The sequence below is a fragment of the Curcuma longa genome, chromosome 14 (assembly GCF_044706935.1).
Source record: "Curcuma longa cultivar G26 ecotype Majalengka, Jawa Barat chromosome 14, ITB_CL_G26_1.1, whole genome shotgun sequence".
Classification (NCBI taxonomy): domain Eukaryota; kingdom Viridiplantae; phylum Streptophyta; class Magnoliopsida; order Zingiberales; family Zingiberaceae; genus Curcuma; species Curcuma longa.
Window position 1 is genome coordinate 7,755,989 of NC_133874.1, and position 18,415 is coordinate 7,774,403.

An 18,415-nucleotide genomic window follows, 5' to 3' on the forward strand; every position below is an offset into this window, starting at 1 on the left:
CTGTTGAAAAGGCTTTTTCTTCTGCTATTAGGCTTATTATTATGTTAGAACAGACTATTAAATTTATTATTAATTTTCTGTTGAAAAGGCTTTTTCTTCTTCTATTAGGCTTATTATTATGTTAGAATAGATTATTAAATTTATTATTAATTTTCTGTTGAAAAGGCTTTTTCTTCTTCTATTAGGCTTATTATGTTAGAATAGATTATTAAATTTCTGTCGAAAAGGCTTTTTCTTTTCTTTAGGCTTATTATTATGTTAGAATAGATTATTAAATTTATTATTAAATTTCTGTTGAAAAGGCTTTTTCTTCTTCTATTAGGCTTATTATTATGTTAGAATAGATTATTAAATTTATTATTAATTTTCTGTTGAAAAGGCTTTTTCTTCTTCTATTAGACTTATTATTAATTTATTAAAAAGAGTAATATATATATATATATATTAATTAAAATAGATTATTAAATTTATTATTAATCTGAAAAGGCACCTGTCGAAGTCTATATAAAGAGAGACATATGTGATTAATCGTATCAGCTTGATTGTTAGAGATCGATCCATCAAATCAGTTTGATTTTCGTAACGAAGAACGGATACGAGAGCGATGGCGTCGTTGCAACTGACCGCTCCGTCGAGCCAATGGATCGCCGGAAAGGCACCTTTCGCCTGGAGAAACTCCCCTCGGACGGCGGCGGTGCCCCGACGCGTCGCCGTGCGCCCGATCAGGGCCGGATCATACACCGACGAGCTCGTACAGACCGCTGTGAGTCGACCTAAACTTCTTTATCTTATTTGCTAGATCTTCGATCTGTTACTGATTTCTGTAACGAGGTCCCTGGGTCATGATTTGATTAAAACCCCTCCTTTAGGTTTATTTGATGAAAATTTCATTATGGTGAATTTATTTCCATTGATCTACTCAATTGATGCTATTTTGTATGGTCTAAAGATCCTTATCTGAAACATTGTAAAAGGATGAAAATATATGAGAAGATTTTTTTTTGTATGTATCTTATTTTTTTTCTGGGGAATATACTGCTAAGATGCTTGTCATTAGCCAATAGATTTTATGATTCTGAACTGGAAGAAACAAGAGTAAATGAATCACTATTTCTACTTACATATTGACTTTTCGAATATATTGAAATTTTATTTCATATGATGGAAGGGTTATACACCATCTAATGAATCAAGACCAAAGTTTTGTTGTTGTAGTGATTCTTTTAGTTTGTACTATGAATCAATGACAACACTAGAAACAAAAAGCACTTGACTTGTGCTTTGGGAAAGGTAGGAGATAGGTAACTCGACTTGCCCTGAAGCACATACATGGACTTTAGGAACTCAAAGCTCCTACATTAGATCCACCTAGGTAAAGCTATATCGATGTTGTGGTTCTCACTAAACATGTAATTGTACATTGGGTCCGATATGTTTCACTAGTATTGTTGATGTACAGTTGGATGATATATTGGATCAGATTGTATCATGTTAAGGCCTCTAGTTTCTTGACTGTGTTCCAAATATGGCCATATCAATATTTCTTTTCTTTATTTTTGTTTTGAAATAAAATAAGCAGATTTGTTTCTATGATATTTTGCACTGTTTTCTATAGTTTTTTTTTTGAGTTGCATGGCGAACATTGTTAGTGTTGGTCTGCCTCAATTTCTTTGCTTAGCCAATTGCTTGCTCATTTACTATTCTAGAAATCTATTGCTTCACCTGGGCGTGGAATTCTCGCTATCGATGAATCAAATGCTACATGTGGAAAGAGGCTTGCTTCAATTGGTCTGGAGAATACAGAAGAAAACCGCCAAGCTTATAGGCAGCTTTTGTTGACCACTCCGGGTCTAGGTGCATACATATCTGGGGCTATTTTCTTTGAGGAAACACTATATCAATCGACCACAGATGGAAAGAAGTTCGTGGATTGCTTACTCCAAGAGAAAATCATGCCTGGTATTAAGGTTGATAAGGTAATCATTATCTGGACGAGCAGGTCTATTCCTGTTCTAAGTTGTGAAAATTTCTGTTTTACTGGTATGAAATGTTGAAGTTTGCTCTTCTTTGTTCCATCGTCAAGGGTTTGGTCCCATTACCTGGATCAAACAATGAATCTTGGTGTCAAGGATTGGATGGATTGGCCTCAAGATGCGCTGAGTATTACAAACAAGGCGCGCGTTTTGCCAAATGGTTCGTGTAGTTTTTTTACATCCTACTTGCTGGCTTTGTTGATATTGGATCCAATTGTGTCGATATGTATCTTCTAATTACTCCATAAAAAATTGCAGGAGAACAGTTGTCAGCATTCCTTCTGGACCTTCTGCTCTAGCTGTTAAGGAGGCTGCATGGGGACTTGCTCGTTATGCTGCTATTGCCCAGGTAAATGAGACAGTCTTTGCTAGTAGGCATGACTAAATTCTTCGAGCTGAAGTATCACACCATTTATTCTTGAACCACGGAAAATTTCAGCCTCAAATGCGAAAACAACTGATTGATTACGGTTGTTAGTTTGTTGAAATTTCAGGTTTTTTTCCTTTATTTTTTTTAATATAACAAAAGTATTGTAGGAATGTTACCCTTTGTAGTAGATCCTTGATATGCATAATCTTATAGTTGTAAAGGAGATAGTGCATTAGGTCAAGCGTATAAAGTTTCCTTTGCATAAGCTAATATACCATGCTCTTCTATGTGCCTTTCACAGTTAATGCCATTTGATTCTATGTGTCTTTAACATTGTTCTTGCAATTATTCGGCTTTGCCGTATTTAAATAGCTTTAATTCTTATCACATTATAGGATAATGGACTTGTCCCGATCGTGGAGCCTGAGATTCTCCTCGATGGGGATCACCCAATTGAAAGAACTCTTCAAGTGGCCGAGAAAGTTTGGGCGGAAGTCTTCTTCTATTTGGCCGAGAACAATGTGGTGTTTGAGGGCATTTTGCTCAAACCCAGCATGGTCACTCCAGGTGCTGAGCACAAGGAGAGAGCATCCCCAGAGACCATCGCAAGATATACACTGAAAATGCTAAATAGAAGGGTGCCTCCTGCAGTTCCTGGAATCATGGTATGCTTACGTATCTATAATTACATCATTCCCTACTCTTCCCATCTAGCCTAGTGGTCTAAACAATGATATGAATTAAAATCTTTACTTCCATTACTTGAGAAATGTGTAATTCTCTTACATTTATTTTTTTTTTTGTTTAGTTTCTCTCTGGAGGTCAATCTGAGGTGGAAGCGACTTTGAACTTGAATGCGATGAACCAAGGCCCTAACCCATGGCATGTCTCGTTCTCGTATGCCCGTGCTCTTCAAAATTCCGTCTTGAAAACTTGGCAAGGACGGCCAGAGAACATCGAAGCTGCTCAAAAGGCTCTACTGGTTCGTGCAAAGGCAAATTCACTAGCTCAACTAGGTCAGTATTCGGCAGAGGGGGAGACTGAGGGGGCTAAGAAGGGGATGTTCCAGAAGGGTTATACCTATTAAAGAGAATTGACAAAGTACAATTTTAGTTTACAAATAATTCTTTCTCTGTAATTTGAACTTGTTTCATCATTTGTTTTCATGTTTGCAATTTCATATTAGTCAAAACATTATGCTTTACTAATGTTATGGGTGATTATGTCAATTAGTAGGGTAGAATGTTCCTTTAGATAATTTTATTTTATTTTTTTTCGTTATTATTATTTAGGGACAAATTATTCAAAGAAATTGAGAGTTTAAAGATAAAGTAGTTTAAATGTATATTTTTAATTCTTAAAAATTAACCTTTGCAACATGTAGATGGAAAATATGAGTTAATTAAAATACATGCACATTCAATTGATTAAAAATTAATATTATAAGTTTTTCAATTTTAAAAAGAAATTTCACCCTTTTTTTTCGAGTTTCATTGTCTTGTCATGACATATTATATTTATATGAATAATTTATCATGCCTTTCATGTTTACGGAATGAAACAATTATATATTTATGGTAGAGGATAAGGAGCAAAATAAAATAAATAATGTAGACACAATAAATTGCTATAAATTAATGTTAATATTTTTAATTAAATTATCTTTTATTATTCAAAAGTTAAATTTTATTAGGGTGAGATATTGGAAGAAATCAAAATTTATTTTTAAATTTATTATTAAAAATAATTATTAGTTGCTATTATTTTTTCTTCTTCTTTTATAATTTAATTTATTTTCTTCTATCCTCAATTGTCACAGTTTATCCTTCTTTTCCTATCATTTAAATATTAGTTATCCCAATCTACTTCATAAATCCAAATAAAAGAGTTTTCAGCAATTTCTTAGTGAAAAAAAAATCTTATCAATATGTTGGCAACTATTCGACACTAAACAAGAATGACCTAAATATTATATGTGACAAAAGATCGTACGCTGATTTTGAATGCTCCACATGATTGACTCCACAATCATATATAGAAATAAATTAATAAATCAAAACAAGCTCCATGTAGGAGGGTATGTAATCACACGATTTTATCATAATTTAACTTTTATTTACTGTGACAAATCTATCATATGATGACGGGCTCGATTATGTCTTGAATACATGACTTATATATCATCGTTAATTCATCATAAACTATAATTGTACATCTATTTTCTCAATTCATACAGTTGCTTAGTCGATTATAAACAACACATCGACACAATCAAGAATAAATAGAATTTTTAAAATATTTAATTATGCTATTGGCATAATAATTATTTCTTCTAAATCAAATAAATATCATATGATTATCTTCGTCAATTGATCTAATTCAAACTTGAGCAACTTCAATATTAATAAATCTCTCTTCTTCTATATATAAACACAATTCTCTCTTTTAAAAATTTAAATTTTATTTATTTAGTTTATAATTTTAAATTGCTCATATTTTATTAATTTTTCTCATAAATTCATACATATTAATAATTTATTCATAAAAATAAAAAATATTTCATGTTTAATTAGTTATCATCTATTTAATAAAATATTTTATATTTAATTTAGTCATAATCTATCTCAAATAATATCATTACTAATTTAATTATTATATTACTTATCAATATTTAAATTAACTTAAAAATGCAGTACGTACATATTTATTATTTTATTTATAATCATTTAAATTTAAGCACGGCATGAATATAAGATCACAATCACATTGTACATGTACGATTTGTCCAATTTACATTCAATGGATTTACTAAAATTTATTATTAATGAAAGATAAGATAATTAACGAAAAAATATATATCATCAAACTTTAATATACGATTGTCTAATAAACACGTAAAAAAATTTTTTTAATTATTATCTAAACCTTAGTTCTTTTACTTACTAAAATAAGAAAAGTATATTCAAATAAACCACTTCCTAATTCAACCATAGAAAAATCTCCTAAAAAATATTTAAAAAGAATTTTTCAATAATATTTTTGACAAACCCTTTTAATGTGATATTAAAAAAACTATTTCTAGCTTCCATATTATTACATTAAAATTCTCATGAAATTATTACAATCCTTATCGATACGTTCCAGTAGAACTCTACAACTTTTTCTTATTTATCATTACACTCAAGTTCTAAAGATATAACAGTCCTTGTCAAAAAATTACAATCGAACTCTACAACGTATTCCTTCTAAAAAACAAACTAACATTAATATAATAATTTAATAAATCCATTAATTAAACATTAATACATTGACAACCTATCATGATCTTCCATTTATAAATCATCAGCCAATTGAATTAAATATCTTATTTCTCTATCAAACTAAAAACTCCATTTTACATATTAAAAATATATTTACTGAAACAAGGAATCTAACAGAAGTAGAGATGGCAACAAAAACTCATTAATATCAAACAGAAAAAGGCACAACAATTTTAATCTCTTGCTAAACAGTCAACCAGTAAATTGCCAGACAAAAACTCAAAATAATAATAAAAGATCATCAAGTCAACGACTTAAAAACCCCAAGCAGAAAACTAGTACCAGTTCCAAATTCGAAACAAAAGCATATTGTTACCTCCTCCACAGCTTTACCTCACAGTGACAATGTCATCGATCTTCAAAATCATTCTCACACACTCAGCTGCCAACGTGATTGCACTGGTGCTAACCAACAGCGGTTGCACGATATTCTCCTCCAGGATGTTTGTGATTTGCCCCTTCCTCACATTGATCCCAGCATTGATCTCGCCCTGGGCATGCCTGTTCCTGAGCTCTGTGACGATGGCTATCGAGTTTAGACCGGCGTTCTCTGCCAAAGTGTAGGGAACGACCTCAAGAGCTTCTGCAAACTCCTTTATGCAGTAGCTTTCCATGCCTTGAAGCTCTTTTGCCCAGGCTCCGAGCTGCCTGGACATTTCGATCTCCGGTGCACCCCCACCAGCAATTAGAAACTTCTTATTCACCAAGCATCTGGGAGAAAATGTAGATTGTACTAGTAGATATAAGATTTCCAGAGAAGCTACTATCATATATACAAACACCTGTTTAAGAATGATCAACTACTAAAGCATCATTGCATCAAAAGCTACTAAATTGCCCGATTAACTTCAAGGAGAAAGAACAAAAATCAGACCCTTATTGGCATATCTAATCACCAATTTTATGAACGGCTTAATTTCTGCTTGATCCAAGCTGACATGATTTTTTTGTGTTTGCAAAGTTCCTCCCATTGAATTGAGGAAAGTTACAGATTCAATGGGAAGTAGTATTTGTTGGAAGATAATGGGCTCTCAAAAACTTACTAGGAAGAGAAGAGGAACAATAGTGTAATGACTTGTATTGCAAAAGACTTGTCTTACAAAAATGATTTGTTTTCAACTTTACATTGCATAAGTATTTATACTACTCAATAGACATTTCTAGACCACATATCATTAATTAGATATATGAATTTATTCTAGCTAGATACATGAATTACAAGATTCATGTTTCACTTGGTTCATGTATTTCAAACATTTATTATGGATGTATTCAAGTTTAATTCAACTTCTAACACTCCCCCTTAAACTTGAATCTTCCTTACTCCAAGCATGAACCTCAAACTTTGAAAATCATCAAATTTGAGTGGCTTTGTAAGAATATCAGCAACTTGATCCATAGTCATCACATACTGAAGTTCAACTTCTTTCTTTGCAATGTATTCTCGAATAAAATGATATCTTGTGTCAATATGCTTACTGCGTTCATGAAATACTGAATTCTTTGCCAAACTTTGAGCTGACTTATTATCAATCATGATCTTCGTAGCATTTTCTTGTTCGACATGAAGTTCCTTTAATAATCTTCTCAACCATATAGCATGACAAGTACAAGAAGTAGCTGCAACATACTCAACTTCACAACTGGACAATGTCACAATAGCTTATTTTTTAAAACTCTATGAAATTGCATTATTTCCCATAAAGAATATAAAACCAATTGTGCTTTTTCTATATCAATATCTCCAACAAAATCACTATCACAATAACCCATCAACTTGTCGTTGTTAGAAGATGAATAAAGAATACCATAATCAAGAGCACCTTTAATATAACGAAGTATCCTCTTTGCTGCTAACATGTGAGATTGAGTTGGATTCTCTATAAACCGACTTACAACTCCAACTATAAATAAGATATCAGATCTTGTACAAGTCAAGTATCTTAAGCTCCCAATAAGACTTCTAAAAGAAGTTGGACTAATCTTTTCTTTTCCTTGCTTCGCTTTGGATAGTTGTGCACCAAATTGCATAGGGGTATTAACTGATTTGCAATTAAACATATTGAATTTCTTAAGAACCTCCTTCGCATATCTTTCTTGAGAAATAAAAATTTCATCCTTCATTTGCTTAATTTGAATTCCAAAAAAATATGTCACGAGTCCCATGTCAAACATCTCAAATTCATGACTCATCGTTGTTCTGAATTCTTCAATCATTTTCTAATTGTTTCTATAAAAATAAGGTCATCCACATAAATGCAAACAAGTAAGAAATCCTGACCTTCTTCTTTCATATAGAGTGCATACTCATGGGTGCATCTCAAGAAACCATTTTCTTGTAAATAATTATCAAGTTGATGGTTCCAAACTCTTGGTGTTTGTTTAAGCCCATAAAGTGTCTTCTTTAGTTTCAAGACCTTGTCTTCATGCCCTTTAACCACATACCTAATAGGTTGTTCAATGTAAACATCCTCATTAAGATTACCATTAAGAAAAGCAGATTTAACATCTAACTGATAAATTTTCCAATGCTTTTGAACAACAAGAGATATCAATAAACGAATTGTCTCCAATCGAGCTACCGGAGCAAATACCTCATCATAATCAATACCTTGTTTTTGCTTACAGCCTTTAGCAACAAGTCTTGCTTTATACCTTTCTACTTCTCCATTGGCATTCCTCTTTGTCTTATATACTCATTTGGCTCCAATAATCTTATGGTCTTTCGGAAGGAATACTAACTCCTAAGTATCATTCTTCACAATGGCTTAAATTTCTTCATTCATGGCTTCTCTCCATTTCTCATCTTCTTTTGCTTCTTCAAAGCTCAAAGGTTCAACATCTGCAAGTAAACACAATAAATTCATTTCATCAATAGCATGAGTCTCATTGTAAATATCATCAAGGCTTCGATATTTTAGAGTCTTTTCTCCTGGATATGATCCTGGTGTGATTGATAACTCAGGTGGAGTTGTTGGTGGAGTAGATTCCTCTTGGGTTTCTTGTTCCACATCAAAGTAAGGAAAGAAATCATAAGACCCTTCTTCCTTGGCACTCCAATCCCACGATGCATCTTCATCAAATTCAACATCTCTGTTAATCATAAATTTTCCTCTATGTGGATTGTACAATTTGTATCCCTTGGAATTTTTATCATATCCGATGAAAATGAGTTTCTGACTCCGATCATCTAACTTGGATCTTTCTTGTTCATGGATATGTGCAAATGCAATGGATCCAAATACTCGTAAATGTGATACAGTTGGCTTTCACCCATTCCATGCTTCTTGAGGTATCACATTCTTCAAGCTCTTAGTTGAAGATCGATTTGTAAGATACACAGCACAAGCCACAGCTTCAGCCCAAAACTCCTTAGTCATGTCTTTAGACTTTAGCATAATCCTCACCATATTAAATATTGTTCTGTTCTTCCTTTCAGTAACTCCATTTTGCTGGGGTGATCTAGGAACTATCAAAAGACGACGAATTCCATGCAACTCACAAAAACTGTTAAATTCATTAGATATAAATTCACCACCTCTATCAGTTCTTACTGTTTGAATTTGATATCTACTTTCTTTTTCAACCAGAGCTTTAAATCTTTTGAATGCATCAAATGCCTCAGATTTTTGCTTCGAAAAATAAACCCATGTCTTCCTACTGAAATCATCAATAAATAGCCTTTTACCAAGAGATTTAAGCTTGATAGGACCACAAACATCAGCATGAACAAGTTGAAGTGGTTTGATTGCTCTGGAAATGGATTGCTTTGGAAAAACTCTTTCTTGGATGCTTGCCAAGTAAGCATGCTTCACATAATTGATCGGGGTGATCAATCTTTGAAATCCCTTTCACCATTTTATGATCTCCCAAAGCTTTGAATCCTCCAAAATTCAAATGACCAAATCTCATATGCCAAATCCATGATGGATTTTATATACAAGTCTTCAAGCATATAGGTCCCACAATTCTTCAAGTCCAATAAGAACATCCTGTTCTTAGTCATAGACACTTTAGCAATAAGGTTAGAATCTTGATCTCGTAACCAAAGCATACAATCTTCCATATGAATCTTGTAATTTATTTCCAAAAGTTGACCAATACTTAAGATATTGCTAGTCAATTTTGAAACATAATAAACACCACAAAAAATTTTATGGCCACCATTTGTTGTTTCAAGGACAATCATACCTTTGCCTTCAATTTTGACTTTTGTATTATCTCCAAAGCTTACAAAACCTTTTTTGTTTGTATCAAGCTCCATAAATTTACTTTTATCACCTGTCATATGGTTGTTGGCTCCATTATCAAGATACCATGTGTTTGTTTTCCCAATAGAATCCTCCTTGAGTGTAAGAAATAAGGATTGCTCAACATCATCTTCTTTGTTCTCTATTAGATTTGTCTCTTCATCTTTCATGTTTGAATGACACTCCCAAGTATAATGTCCAAATTTATGACAAGAATAACATTCAATCTAAGATTTATTTTTCTATCATGATACCTCACATAATTACCTCTTCCTCTTGCTCTTCCATGACCTCTTGCAAATGTTTGATTTCTTTTATCAAATTGAGAAGGTTGTTCATCTCTCCCTTGACCACGACCATATACTGAACCTCGGCCTCTACCTCGTCCTTGGCCTCGACCTATATTAGAAACCCCTTCTTTGATCTTCAAGTTAATCTTTGCTTGTAACACATGTTCTGATTGTTCTTTTTTTCCACGGTTCATCCTTTCTTCATGAGCCCGTGATGATCCGTTTAATTCATCAACAGTCATGGTCTCTAAATCTTTGGATTCTTCAATTGTAACAACAACATCATTAAACTTTGTGCTAAGAGAACGTAGTACCTTTTCAATCACCCGAACGTCAAACACGGTTTCTCCAAGTCTCTTCATTTGATTGACAATAGCAAAGACTCTTGTAAAACAATCGGAGATACATTCACTCTCCTTCATAAAGAGTGATTCAAACTCAACCATTAGAGTTTGAAGTCATACCTTCTTCACCTTGTCCACTCCCATAATAGAGTTGTGAAGCATCTCCCACGCTTTCTTTGATGTTGTCTCATTGGCTATCTTCTCGAACATGTCATCATCCAAACCTTGATGGATGATAGTGAGAGCATGTTGATCTTTCTTTCTTTCTCTAAAGCATCCTTTTGGTTTTGAGGTAGAGTTGCCACATCTAAGGGCTCTTCAAAACCATGCTCAACAATATCCCATACTCCTTGGGATCCAAATATAGCCTTCATTCTAAGCTACCAATTCTCATAATTGAGTTTGGTGAGTTGGGGGTATTGGAAAGAAAAGGATTTTGATATCATTGGCTTTGATACCACTTTGTTGGAAGATAGTGGACTCTCAAAAACTTGCTAGGAAGAGAAAAGGAACAATAGTGTAATGATTTGTATTGCAAAAGACTTGTCTTACAAAAATGACTTGTTTTCAACTTTACATTGCATGAGTATTTATACTACTCAATAGACATTTCTAGACCACATATCATTAATTAGATACATGAATTTATTCTAGCTAGATACATGAATTACAAGATTCATGTTTCACTTGGTTCATGTATTTCAAACATTTATTATGAATATATTCAAGTTTAATTCAACTTCTAACAGTATTTGCAGTGCTATTGTGCTTATGATAATATAGCCATAAATCAATATGTGGTATCTTATGGAAATGTGAAATTTAAGCCGACGGTTTCATAACATTTCTAAATTGATTCCTGAGGAATGGATGAGAACTGGATTTCAAATAATTATAACCACTTTCAAATGAGAATGATCAGATACCAATATACCATTATCTAAGAAACAAAATGGAAGTCACTGATTAATATCATTACCATTCCTTTCCTACTTCTTACCATAACAAAGACACTCTAAACGGCATACATAACTTGTCAAATGTCTATGATCGAACTATTGACAAATTGCGCACCAACTACAATTACAACAGCCCATAATATCCTCAATAAACTTCACACTTTTCTAACCGGGTTCATTAAAACCTGAACATATTCCAATCATAAAAGTGAAGCCAAGTTAGTCCCTACCCCATAACTCACTAACAGCCCAAAAATTGTTCTAACAACACAATATGAAGATTCTTTCTACCAAACCCAAATGTACAATGCTTTCACCATGTATAACCAAAAACAAAAGCCAAACAGCAACAAGAAATCTGACAATATAAATTCACCTTCAGCTACTAATGGATTTGTCACTAAAATTGCAGGTAAATATGGAATGCTATTTGAAGAGTGATATAGAAAAAAAAACACAGGGATGAATTGACCTGACAACACAGAGGGCATCATGGAGACTGCGCTCTGCTTCGTCAAGAACCAGCTGGTTTGATCCCCGAACAAGAACAGTTGTTGTCCTTCCCATATCTTTGATCCCTGTAATCTTCACAATCTTCCCATCCCCGATTGAGACTTCCTCAACGCAGCTTGCGAACCCTAGCTTGTCCTCTCGGAAGTGCTCAATATTGGCAATTGGGAGGCAGTTCAAAGTTTTTGTGATGAATTCAATCTCATCTCTTTCAACATCTTTTACCACCAGAATCTTCGCCTTGGCCAGGTAGTGCAGTGAGAGATCAGTCACAGCATCTCTCAGAATGCTTTTTTGGATAAGAAGCACATTGCAACCTGTTGCCTTGATCTTCTTGACCATCCCTAGGATATAATTCCGTTCTTCTCGTAGGATCCGGTCCATCTGGGTGTAGTCGGAGACCACGATGCTCTGCTCAATGTCGGTCTTTGGCGGTGAAATCTGAAACTGTATGACGGCGATCTTAGCATTTTCAACCCGAGTTGGGCCGCCGGCTGAATGGCTGACCTTCTTATCAAAGACGAGGCCTTTAATGAGCTCGGTGTCATCGACAGTGCCTCCCAGCTTTTTCACTATCTTCACATCGCGAAGATCAACAATGTCCGGTTGTGCAGGGTCGACGACGGAGAGGACAGCGTCAACTGCCAAGGGGGCCAGAAGGGAGGAATACTGACTGACGACCTTGCTGTTGAGGGAGGTGGCGGCAGACTTTACAAGGGCGTCACGATTGGAGAGATCAAGTGGAATGGCCATACCGTGGAGGACATCGACAGCACGGATGGACAAGCGGTGAAGAGCATCGGAGACCGCAGTGGGGTGGACGCCGGCGGAGAGGAGAGAAAGGGAGCGCTTGAGGAGGGATCCCGCCAGTACGACCACGGTCGTCGTGCCGTCACCGGCCGCGGCGTCCTGGGAACGGGATAGATCGACGAGCATCTTTGCGGCGGGCTGGATAACCTCCATCTTGTTGAGGATGGTGGCGCCGTCGTTGGTGATGATGACCTCTCCGTTAGCGGAGGCAATCATCTTGTCCATTCCCTTAGGGCCAAGGCTAGTGCGCACGGCGTCGGCGACGGCGCGGGCGGCGATGATGTTAGCCTGCCGGACATCGTCGCGCCGCTTCGTGTCCACGTAGCTCTCCGTCTTCGAGGAGGAAGCCCGAGGAACAGCGGCGGCGGCGGCCATGTGGAAAGCGGCGGCAGAGCTCGAAGGGGAGAAATCTACCGAAGCCCTAACGCTACACGAAATGCTTCGAGAACTGAGGAAGAAAACGATCAGAGAAGGAGAGCGACGGTATTTGACGAATTGGGCTTATATAAATAGAATAAATGGGCGGCCCATGGGCTCAAAAGTGGCCCAATAAAGAAATTCCTTATCATTAAACAACAACAGAACTCAAGAAATTCAAAAAGACCCCTTTTTTTTCTTTCTTTTAAAAGAAAATTCGAAAGACATTTTTTTGATATTTTATAAAATATTTATACATATTAAATGAGAAAGAAATAGATGAAAGAAAATTTATTAATAATGATAAATATAATAAAATTTAATTTATTTAAATATATAATAATATAATAAAAGATAAAGTCTACATGTTCTAAATAATATCCCAACTCTAATTCCTATATTGATATTCCAATGGTAGAAGAAAAAAAGAGAGTTAAAACAGAGAGATCTCTCATGGAACCTACAACAACAATAACAATCAAATTTTATCCCATTAAATAGGATCGATATCCATTCATTAAGTATTTATTTCAGTTTAACACTGACTGACAATCTAACATAACTTTTCTCCAAACTGAACTGTAGTTTAGGTCGCAGCTAAGAGTGAAGTCCAGTTGCTCTCAGCTTCTGTTGTTCTTCCTCATGGCCAGAAACTATTTGGTTTCAGCCGTATCATGTGCATTAATTTAGGCTTCAAGATGGATCTACCTTGTTTGTCTCTTTAGTTCTCTTTCTTTTTCTGATTCTTTTCTTCTTCGTAGCACAAACAGAATTGCCACCATCCTGCAGGAATGGCAGAAAAAATAATTTAAACTCTGTGGATCAACAGCATAAATTGTGCATGTAAATACATCCATACAAATAGTAATTAGAACAGTAAAAAAGAAACAGAATCTGTAATTTCTATATTTTGTAACTCTTTGTTATGATTCAGCATTTTACCAAAAATGCTCCCAAATTGAACATTTTAGGCTTTTAAATATCAAAAAAATATTTTTGACCCAAATCTAGTAAGCTGGTTGTGCCTTTAGTGTCATTATCTGTCATTTTCCACAAATCAATTTGATGTTTAGCTTTGGGACACCATAAATTGATCATTTGATGTCTCTAGTTATCCTAAAATGTATGTTTTCACCTGTAAATCTTATAACAAATTGAGTTGCTAATCAACTTATAGCATTTTCGTGTCATTTTTCACAAGATAAGTTGATTTGCAAACCATTTTACAGTGTAAAATCATAAAAAATTCCCCATATTTATCCCATGTTTAGCTTTGAGACACTCTAAATTGAACATTTCAGATTTGAAGTGTCCAAAAATATATATTTTTGACAAGCTGAGCTTGCCTTGTGTTGTGAAAATCATTAATTTATCCCATATCCTAGTAATTATAAAAATGAAGTTTTAATGCCTAATCTTGCAAATCAACTTGTGAAACCTTTTGGAAAGAAAAACCACAGTCAGGGCATTCTGGAGCAAACATTGATCTGGGTACTTTTTGATTAAAAAGAAATATATAGGGCTGAAATGCTCAATATTAGCTTTAGGGACATGCTCAAATAAATCAATGAATTAAATAGCTTTTCTTCTTCTTCTTCTTCTTCCCGTTTCATGTATAAAACCTCCCAAACTTACTAAAAAACCATCACTTTTTGAAAATTAACTGACACATAGCATGTATAATAAGAATCAGCTTGAAAGAATAAGTAAAAAAGAGGAAACATTAGATTATACCTTATAGGGAATAAGTTAAACTAGAATATAGTGATGCAATCATCCAATAAATGTTTACCACATGCAAGTTCCAGCTACCCGATTCTAATAGCCTAAGTATTTCGTAGCAGAGACTGCTTCTCCAACTCTTACACTTCCACTTATTGAATATAATCTATGTTAGATATGTGGGGAAAAGACATGTTTGGGGTTATATCATATAGTTCTTATGGGGTTGAGACGAGAAAGATACAAAGGAATAACTTACACTTCACTATTTTAGGCTTTTGCAACTTCAAGTATACTATCAAGCATAGAGGAAAAAAATCATTTCTCTATCTAAGAGCTATTACTTAAGTTTACCCACCTACCCAAAAAAGACAAGGTAGAAAAGGCAAAGAAAGAAGATAAAATTGAAGAGTTGCAAAGATGAAAGAAAAGGCATCTCCATATTCACCTGATTCTTCGCAATAGAAGCATCATTTTTTTGTTTTTTCTTCTTACATGAGAGTGGATTTGGGCCCTGTTGAAAATAATTAATACAACCACAAGATTAGTCGTATAAAGAAGCCTAAATATGATAAATTTATATTGAGGAAAAGGTCCAAAAGAAAATAATGTAATCAAAATTTGAGTGACATATGATGTTTTATAGTCAGCTTTCCTATAGAATAATCATTTTGAATAAATTTTATTGTTCTACTGATATTAGCTATTAATGTTATTTGATATCCCATTTGCAAATAAAGGCAATCAAGATTCTTATCTTGAAAAATAGCTCTTCTAGGTGCGTAAGTAACTAGAGTGCATTTGAAAGGGCATATCTTAACAACTTCAAATTGTTTATATTTAGAATATGCTACATAACATTAACTAACTTATAACATTTCTCATGATTCATACAAGGAATACAAAATGGAATTACCACTTTGCTGATCCTATAGACAATCCTGCCATATAAACAGTGTTCCATGTAAATGAGGATTCCACAAAGCCAGTTCAATCTATCTAATTACATTAGCATCAATACACTTGTTGAAATGATCAACTTTATTTATCATTAACAGCAGTAGCCAAGCATGCATGAATAGGCACCTGTAGGTGACTTGGCCATTTACTAATACAATGTTCGGCATCTACCTTATTCTTAGATTGGGAGTTCTCATGGGACCCTGATTGAAATTTTGTATCAAACAAAAAGAACATTCTTATTTGCTGGATGGAAATCACATCTAATAAACTTGCCTAGATACTGGTTTCATGAGAACATTTGTGATAAGAAAGCTAACCTTTGCTCTCTTTCGTTTAAATTGACTAGTCCGTGACACACCAAGCATATTTCTTTCATTACTAGCAGTTCTGAGGTGTGTTTCATCTGCATCACCGTGGCCAGGATTGTTTGATATTTTATCCCTGGGATTCATATCATGCAGCTTCAGACATTCTGATTCAAACAAATGCAGACGCTTTTCCTCACTAGATTTGACAAATTGTTTTTGCATCGAAGAAGGTTGCTCGATGAACAAAGAGTTTCTAAGACCATACATCACAGGAACTCCAGGAATCTGTATTGCCAGCAGTAAAGCATAAAGATATTAAAATGAACAATTAGCAGAATAATTGGAAATCTTACTTGAAATCATTAAAAAAAAAACAATGACACTAAATCATAGTATAAAGGAACTAATATGACAATTGCAGACAATTATAAGAATACAGAAAGAAACATATCAAGGAAAGAAATGATTGAATGTAGCACTGTAGAGGTGAATAGAAGTGATCTTAGAACAAGCCTGGTTAGCATAGTCAACTTTGAGTATATTCAACTTTGTCTGGAAATTGCATATAAGATTTTTGTACAAACTCATATATGAAGGATGCACTTTCATATGGAAATAAAAATTTAATCATAGAAAAGTATATGAATTATAAGTCAAGCTGGATATGACAACTTTTAACTTGGTGTTCAACCCTTATTTTAGTCACTGTGTTCTTTAGCATCAACGTAGAACAAAGAAATCTATCATCATCATGTAACTTCATAGGTCCAAAAATCATTATGCAAGTTCTTAAATAAGTGACAAACGGATATAGAACCACCTCCTGGAACTTTTTCCTCATATCTGCATCTTGAGTGGCAACAAAGAAATGCTCGGAGTTCGCCTCTCCGACAACCGACTCAATGCAGGCCATGGCATTAATCCTCTTCTCATGGTCGCACCTGATACAACCACAAGCAGCAACTTTTTAACTACTGATATGTAGAATTCTCAAAGACAAGAAACCTATTCTATTAATGTAGTATGTTTGCAAGAATATCAAAAGGGCAAACCTAGCTATCATGAGCTGCTGAGCAGCCTCGAGGGCCTCGTGATGCGATTCACCGAGGCTTCTTAGCTCTCCAATAATGCATCTGCAAGAGAAAACATATGTACATGAATAAAGTTGTGTTTTTTTTTTTTTGCCAGCAAGAACAAAAAGAAGAAATATAAAAAGAGATAACTCATCTCGAACCTAGTAGTGAAGGGGATAATGCGAGATCCAAGAAGACGAGCGAGAGCGTCATTGACAGGGGTGAGGCGGTGGAGAAGGAGGTGATGGATGAAGGTGCCATCACACAGAACCTTGTAAGGCTCTCGGAAGCCGAAGCACGCTGAGTAGAAGCGCACCACTTTGCGATGGCGCTTTTGCTTCTTTACCCTCATCGTCGTAAACCTAGCGAGCTTCGGCGACAGGAGAACCTGGAAACCGTACGGAGGAAGCGATCGGCGTACGGAGGAAGAGATCGGCGGCTTCGCTCGCTGGCCGGAGGGTTTAGTCAATAAACCCTAATTAGATCGTGTTTGAGCCCGGTTCGAATCGGACATCCCAATTAATTGCAACAATTTTTTTAGAAATAATATTTTATTTTTTTAATTGACGAAATCATAATAAAAAGATTTTAATAACCAAATAGATATTTTTCTAAGCTTTGTCCCCAGGGCTATGGTGCTGTGGTAGGACATTTAGGTTGTCACCCAGGTACCCACGATTCGATCCCTAGCTACAACGTATTTGTAGGAATTTTCTTCCAAATGGAGATCATAATCAAAGGATGTTAGCATCTGGATTGGCCGCTGTGTGCAAGAATTTTCCTCGTAATCAAAGGTGGGAAACTTCTGTGGGACAATGGGAGTTGGTGAGAATCTTCCGTGGAACAATAGGAGTCGGTGAGGGAGAATGGTAATCAAAGGTGGGAAACTTCCGTGGGACAATGGCTAAAAGTCGTAATCAAAGAGAATCTTCCGTGAGACAATGGGGTCGTAATCAAAGGTGAGAAACTTCCGTGAGGCGGACATCCTAGGGATTGAGTCAATGGGATTATCAATTTTTTTAAAGCTTTATTAATTATTTTTTAGA

General features: G+C 34.9%; 3 protein-coding genes across 3 annotated transcripts; 1 reads left to right on the top strand and 2 right to left on the bottom strand.

Annotated features, from left to right (window-relative positions):
• Nucleotides 1-556: 556 nt before the first annotated feature.
• On the top strand, nucleotides 557-3,618 carry LOC141844924 (fructose-bisphosphate aldolase 1, chloroplastic-like). Its single transcript, XM_074732903.1, has 6 exons — nucleotides 557-763; nucleotides 1,707-1,976; nucleotides 2,084-2,193; nucleotides 2,292-2,382; nucleotides 2,799-3,068; nucleotides 3,212-3,618. Exons 1-6 carry the CDS (start codon nucleotides 605-607, stop codon nucleotides 3,488-3,490), a joined length of 1,179 nt encoding a protein of 392 aa, XP_074589004.1. The 5' UTR covers nucleotides 557-604; the 3' UTR covers nucleotides 3,491-3,618.
• Nucleotides 3,619-5,871: 2,253 nt separating this feature from the next.
• Nucleotides 5,872-13,343, bottom strand: LOC141844977 (T-complex protein 1 subunit delta). Its single transcript, XM_074732969.1, has 2 exons — nucleotides 12,039-13,343; nucleotides 5,872-6,434 (listed from the first exon to the last, which is right to left on the bottom strand). Exons 1-2 carry the CDS (start codon nucleotides 13,259-13,261, stop codon nucleotides 6,053-6,055), a joined length of 1,605 nt encoding a protein of 534 aa, XP_074589070.1. The 5' UTR covers nucleotides 13,262-13,343; the 3' UTR covers nucleotides 5,872-6,052.
• A 428-nt stretch (nucleotides 13,344-13,771) lies between these two features.
• Nucleotides 13,772-17,828, bottom strand: LOC141844979 (uncharacterized). Its single transcript, XM_074732971.1, has 6 exons — nucleotides 17,531-17,828; nucleotides 17,349-17,429; nucleotides 17,117-17,237; nucleotides 16,306-16,581; nucleotides 15,474-15,539; nucleotides 13,772-14,086 (listed from the first exon to the last, which is right to left on the bottom strand). The coding sequence occupies exons 1-6, from the start codon at nucleotides 17,719-17,721 to the stop codon at nucleotides 13,997-13,999; spliced, it is 825 nt and encodes a 274-aa protein (XP_074589072.1). The 5' UTR covers nucleotides 17,722-17,828; the 3' UTR covers nucleotides 13,772-13,996.
• Nucleotides 17,829-18,415: the final 587 nt, after the last annotated feature.

Excerpts from the sequence above, each read along its gene's own strand:
- LOC141844977 (XM_074732969.1), bottom strand. The coding sequence starts at position 13,261 with ATGGCCGCCGCCGCCGCTGTTCCTCGGGCTTCCTCCTCGAAGACGGAG. Across the intron at positions 6,435-12,038 it reads GATGCCCTCTGTGTTGTCAG|ATGCTTGGTGAATAAGAAGT; the intron begins GTCAATTCATCC and ends ATTTTCTCCCAG.
- LOC141844924 (XM_074732903.1), top strand. The coding sequence starts at position 605 with ATGGCGTCGTTGCAACTGACCGCTCCGTCGAGCCAATGGATCGCCGGA. Across the intron at positions 1,977-2,083 it reads CTGGTATTAAGGTTGATAAG|GGTTTGGTCCCATTACCTGG; the intron begins GTAATCATTATC and ends TCCATCGTCAAG. Across the intron at positions 3,069-3,211 it reads CTGCAGTTCCTGGAATCATG|TTTCTCTCTGGAGGTCAATC; the intron begins GTATGCTTACGT and ends TTTTTTGTTTAG.
- LOC141844979 (XM_074732971.1), bottom strand. The coding sequence starts at position 17,721 with ATGAGGGTAAAGAAGCAAAAGCGCCATCGCAAAGTGGTGCGCTTCTAC. Across the intron at positions 15,540-16,305 it reads TTAAACGAAAGAGAGCAAAG|GGCCCAAATCCACTCTCATG; the intron begins GTTAGCTTTCTT and ends TATTTTCAACAG. Across the intron at positions 14,087-15,473 it reads CTTCTATTGCGAAGAATCAG|GATGGTGGCAATTCTGTTTG; the intron begins GTGAATATGGAG and ends CCATTCCTGCAG.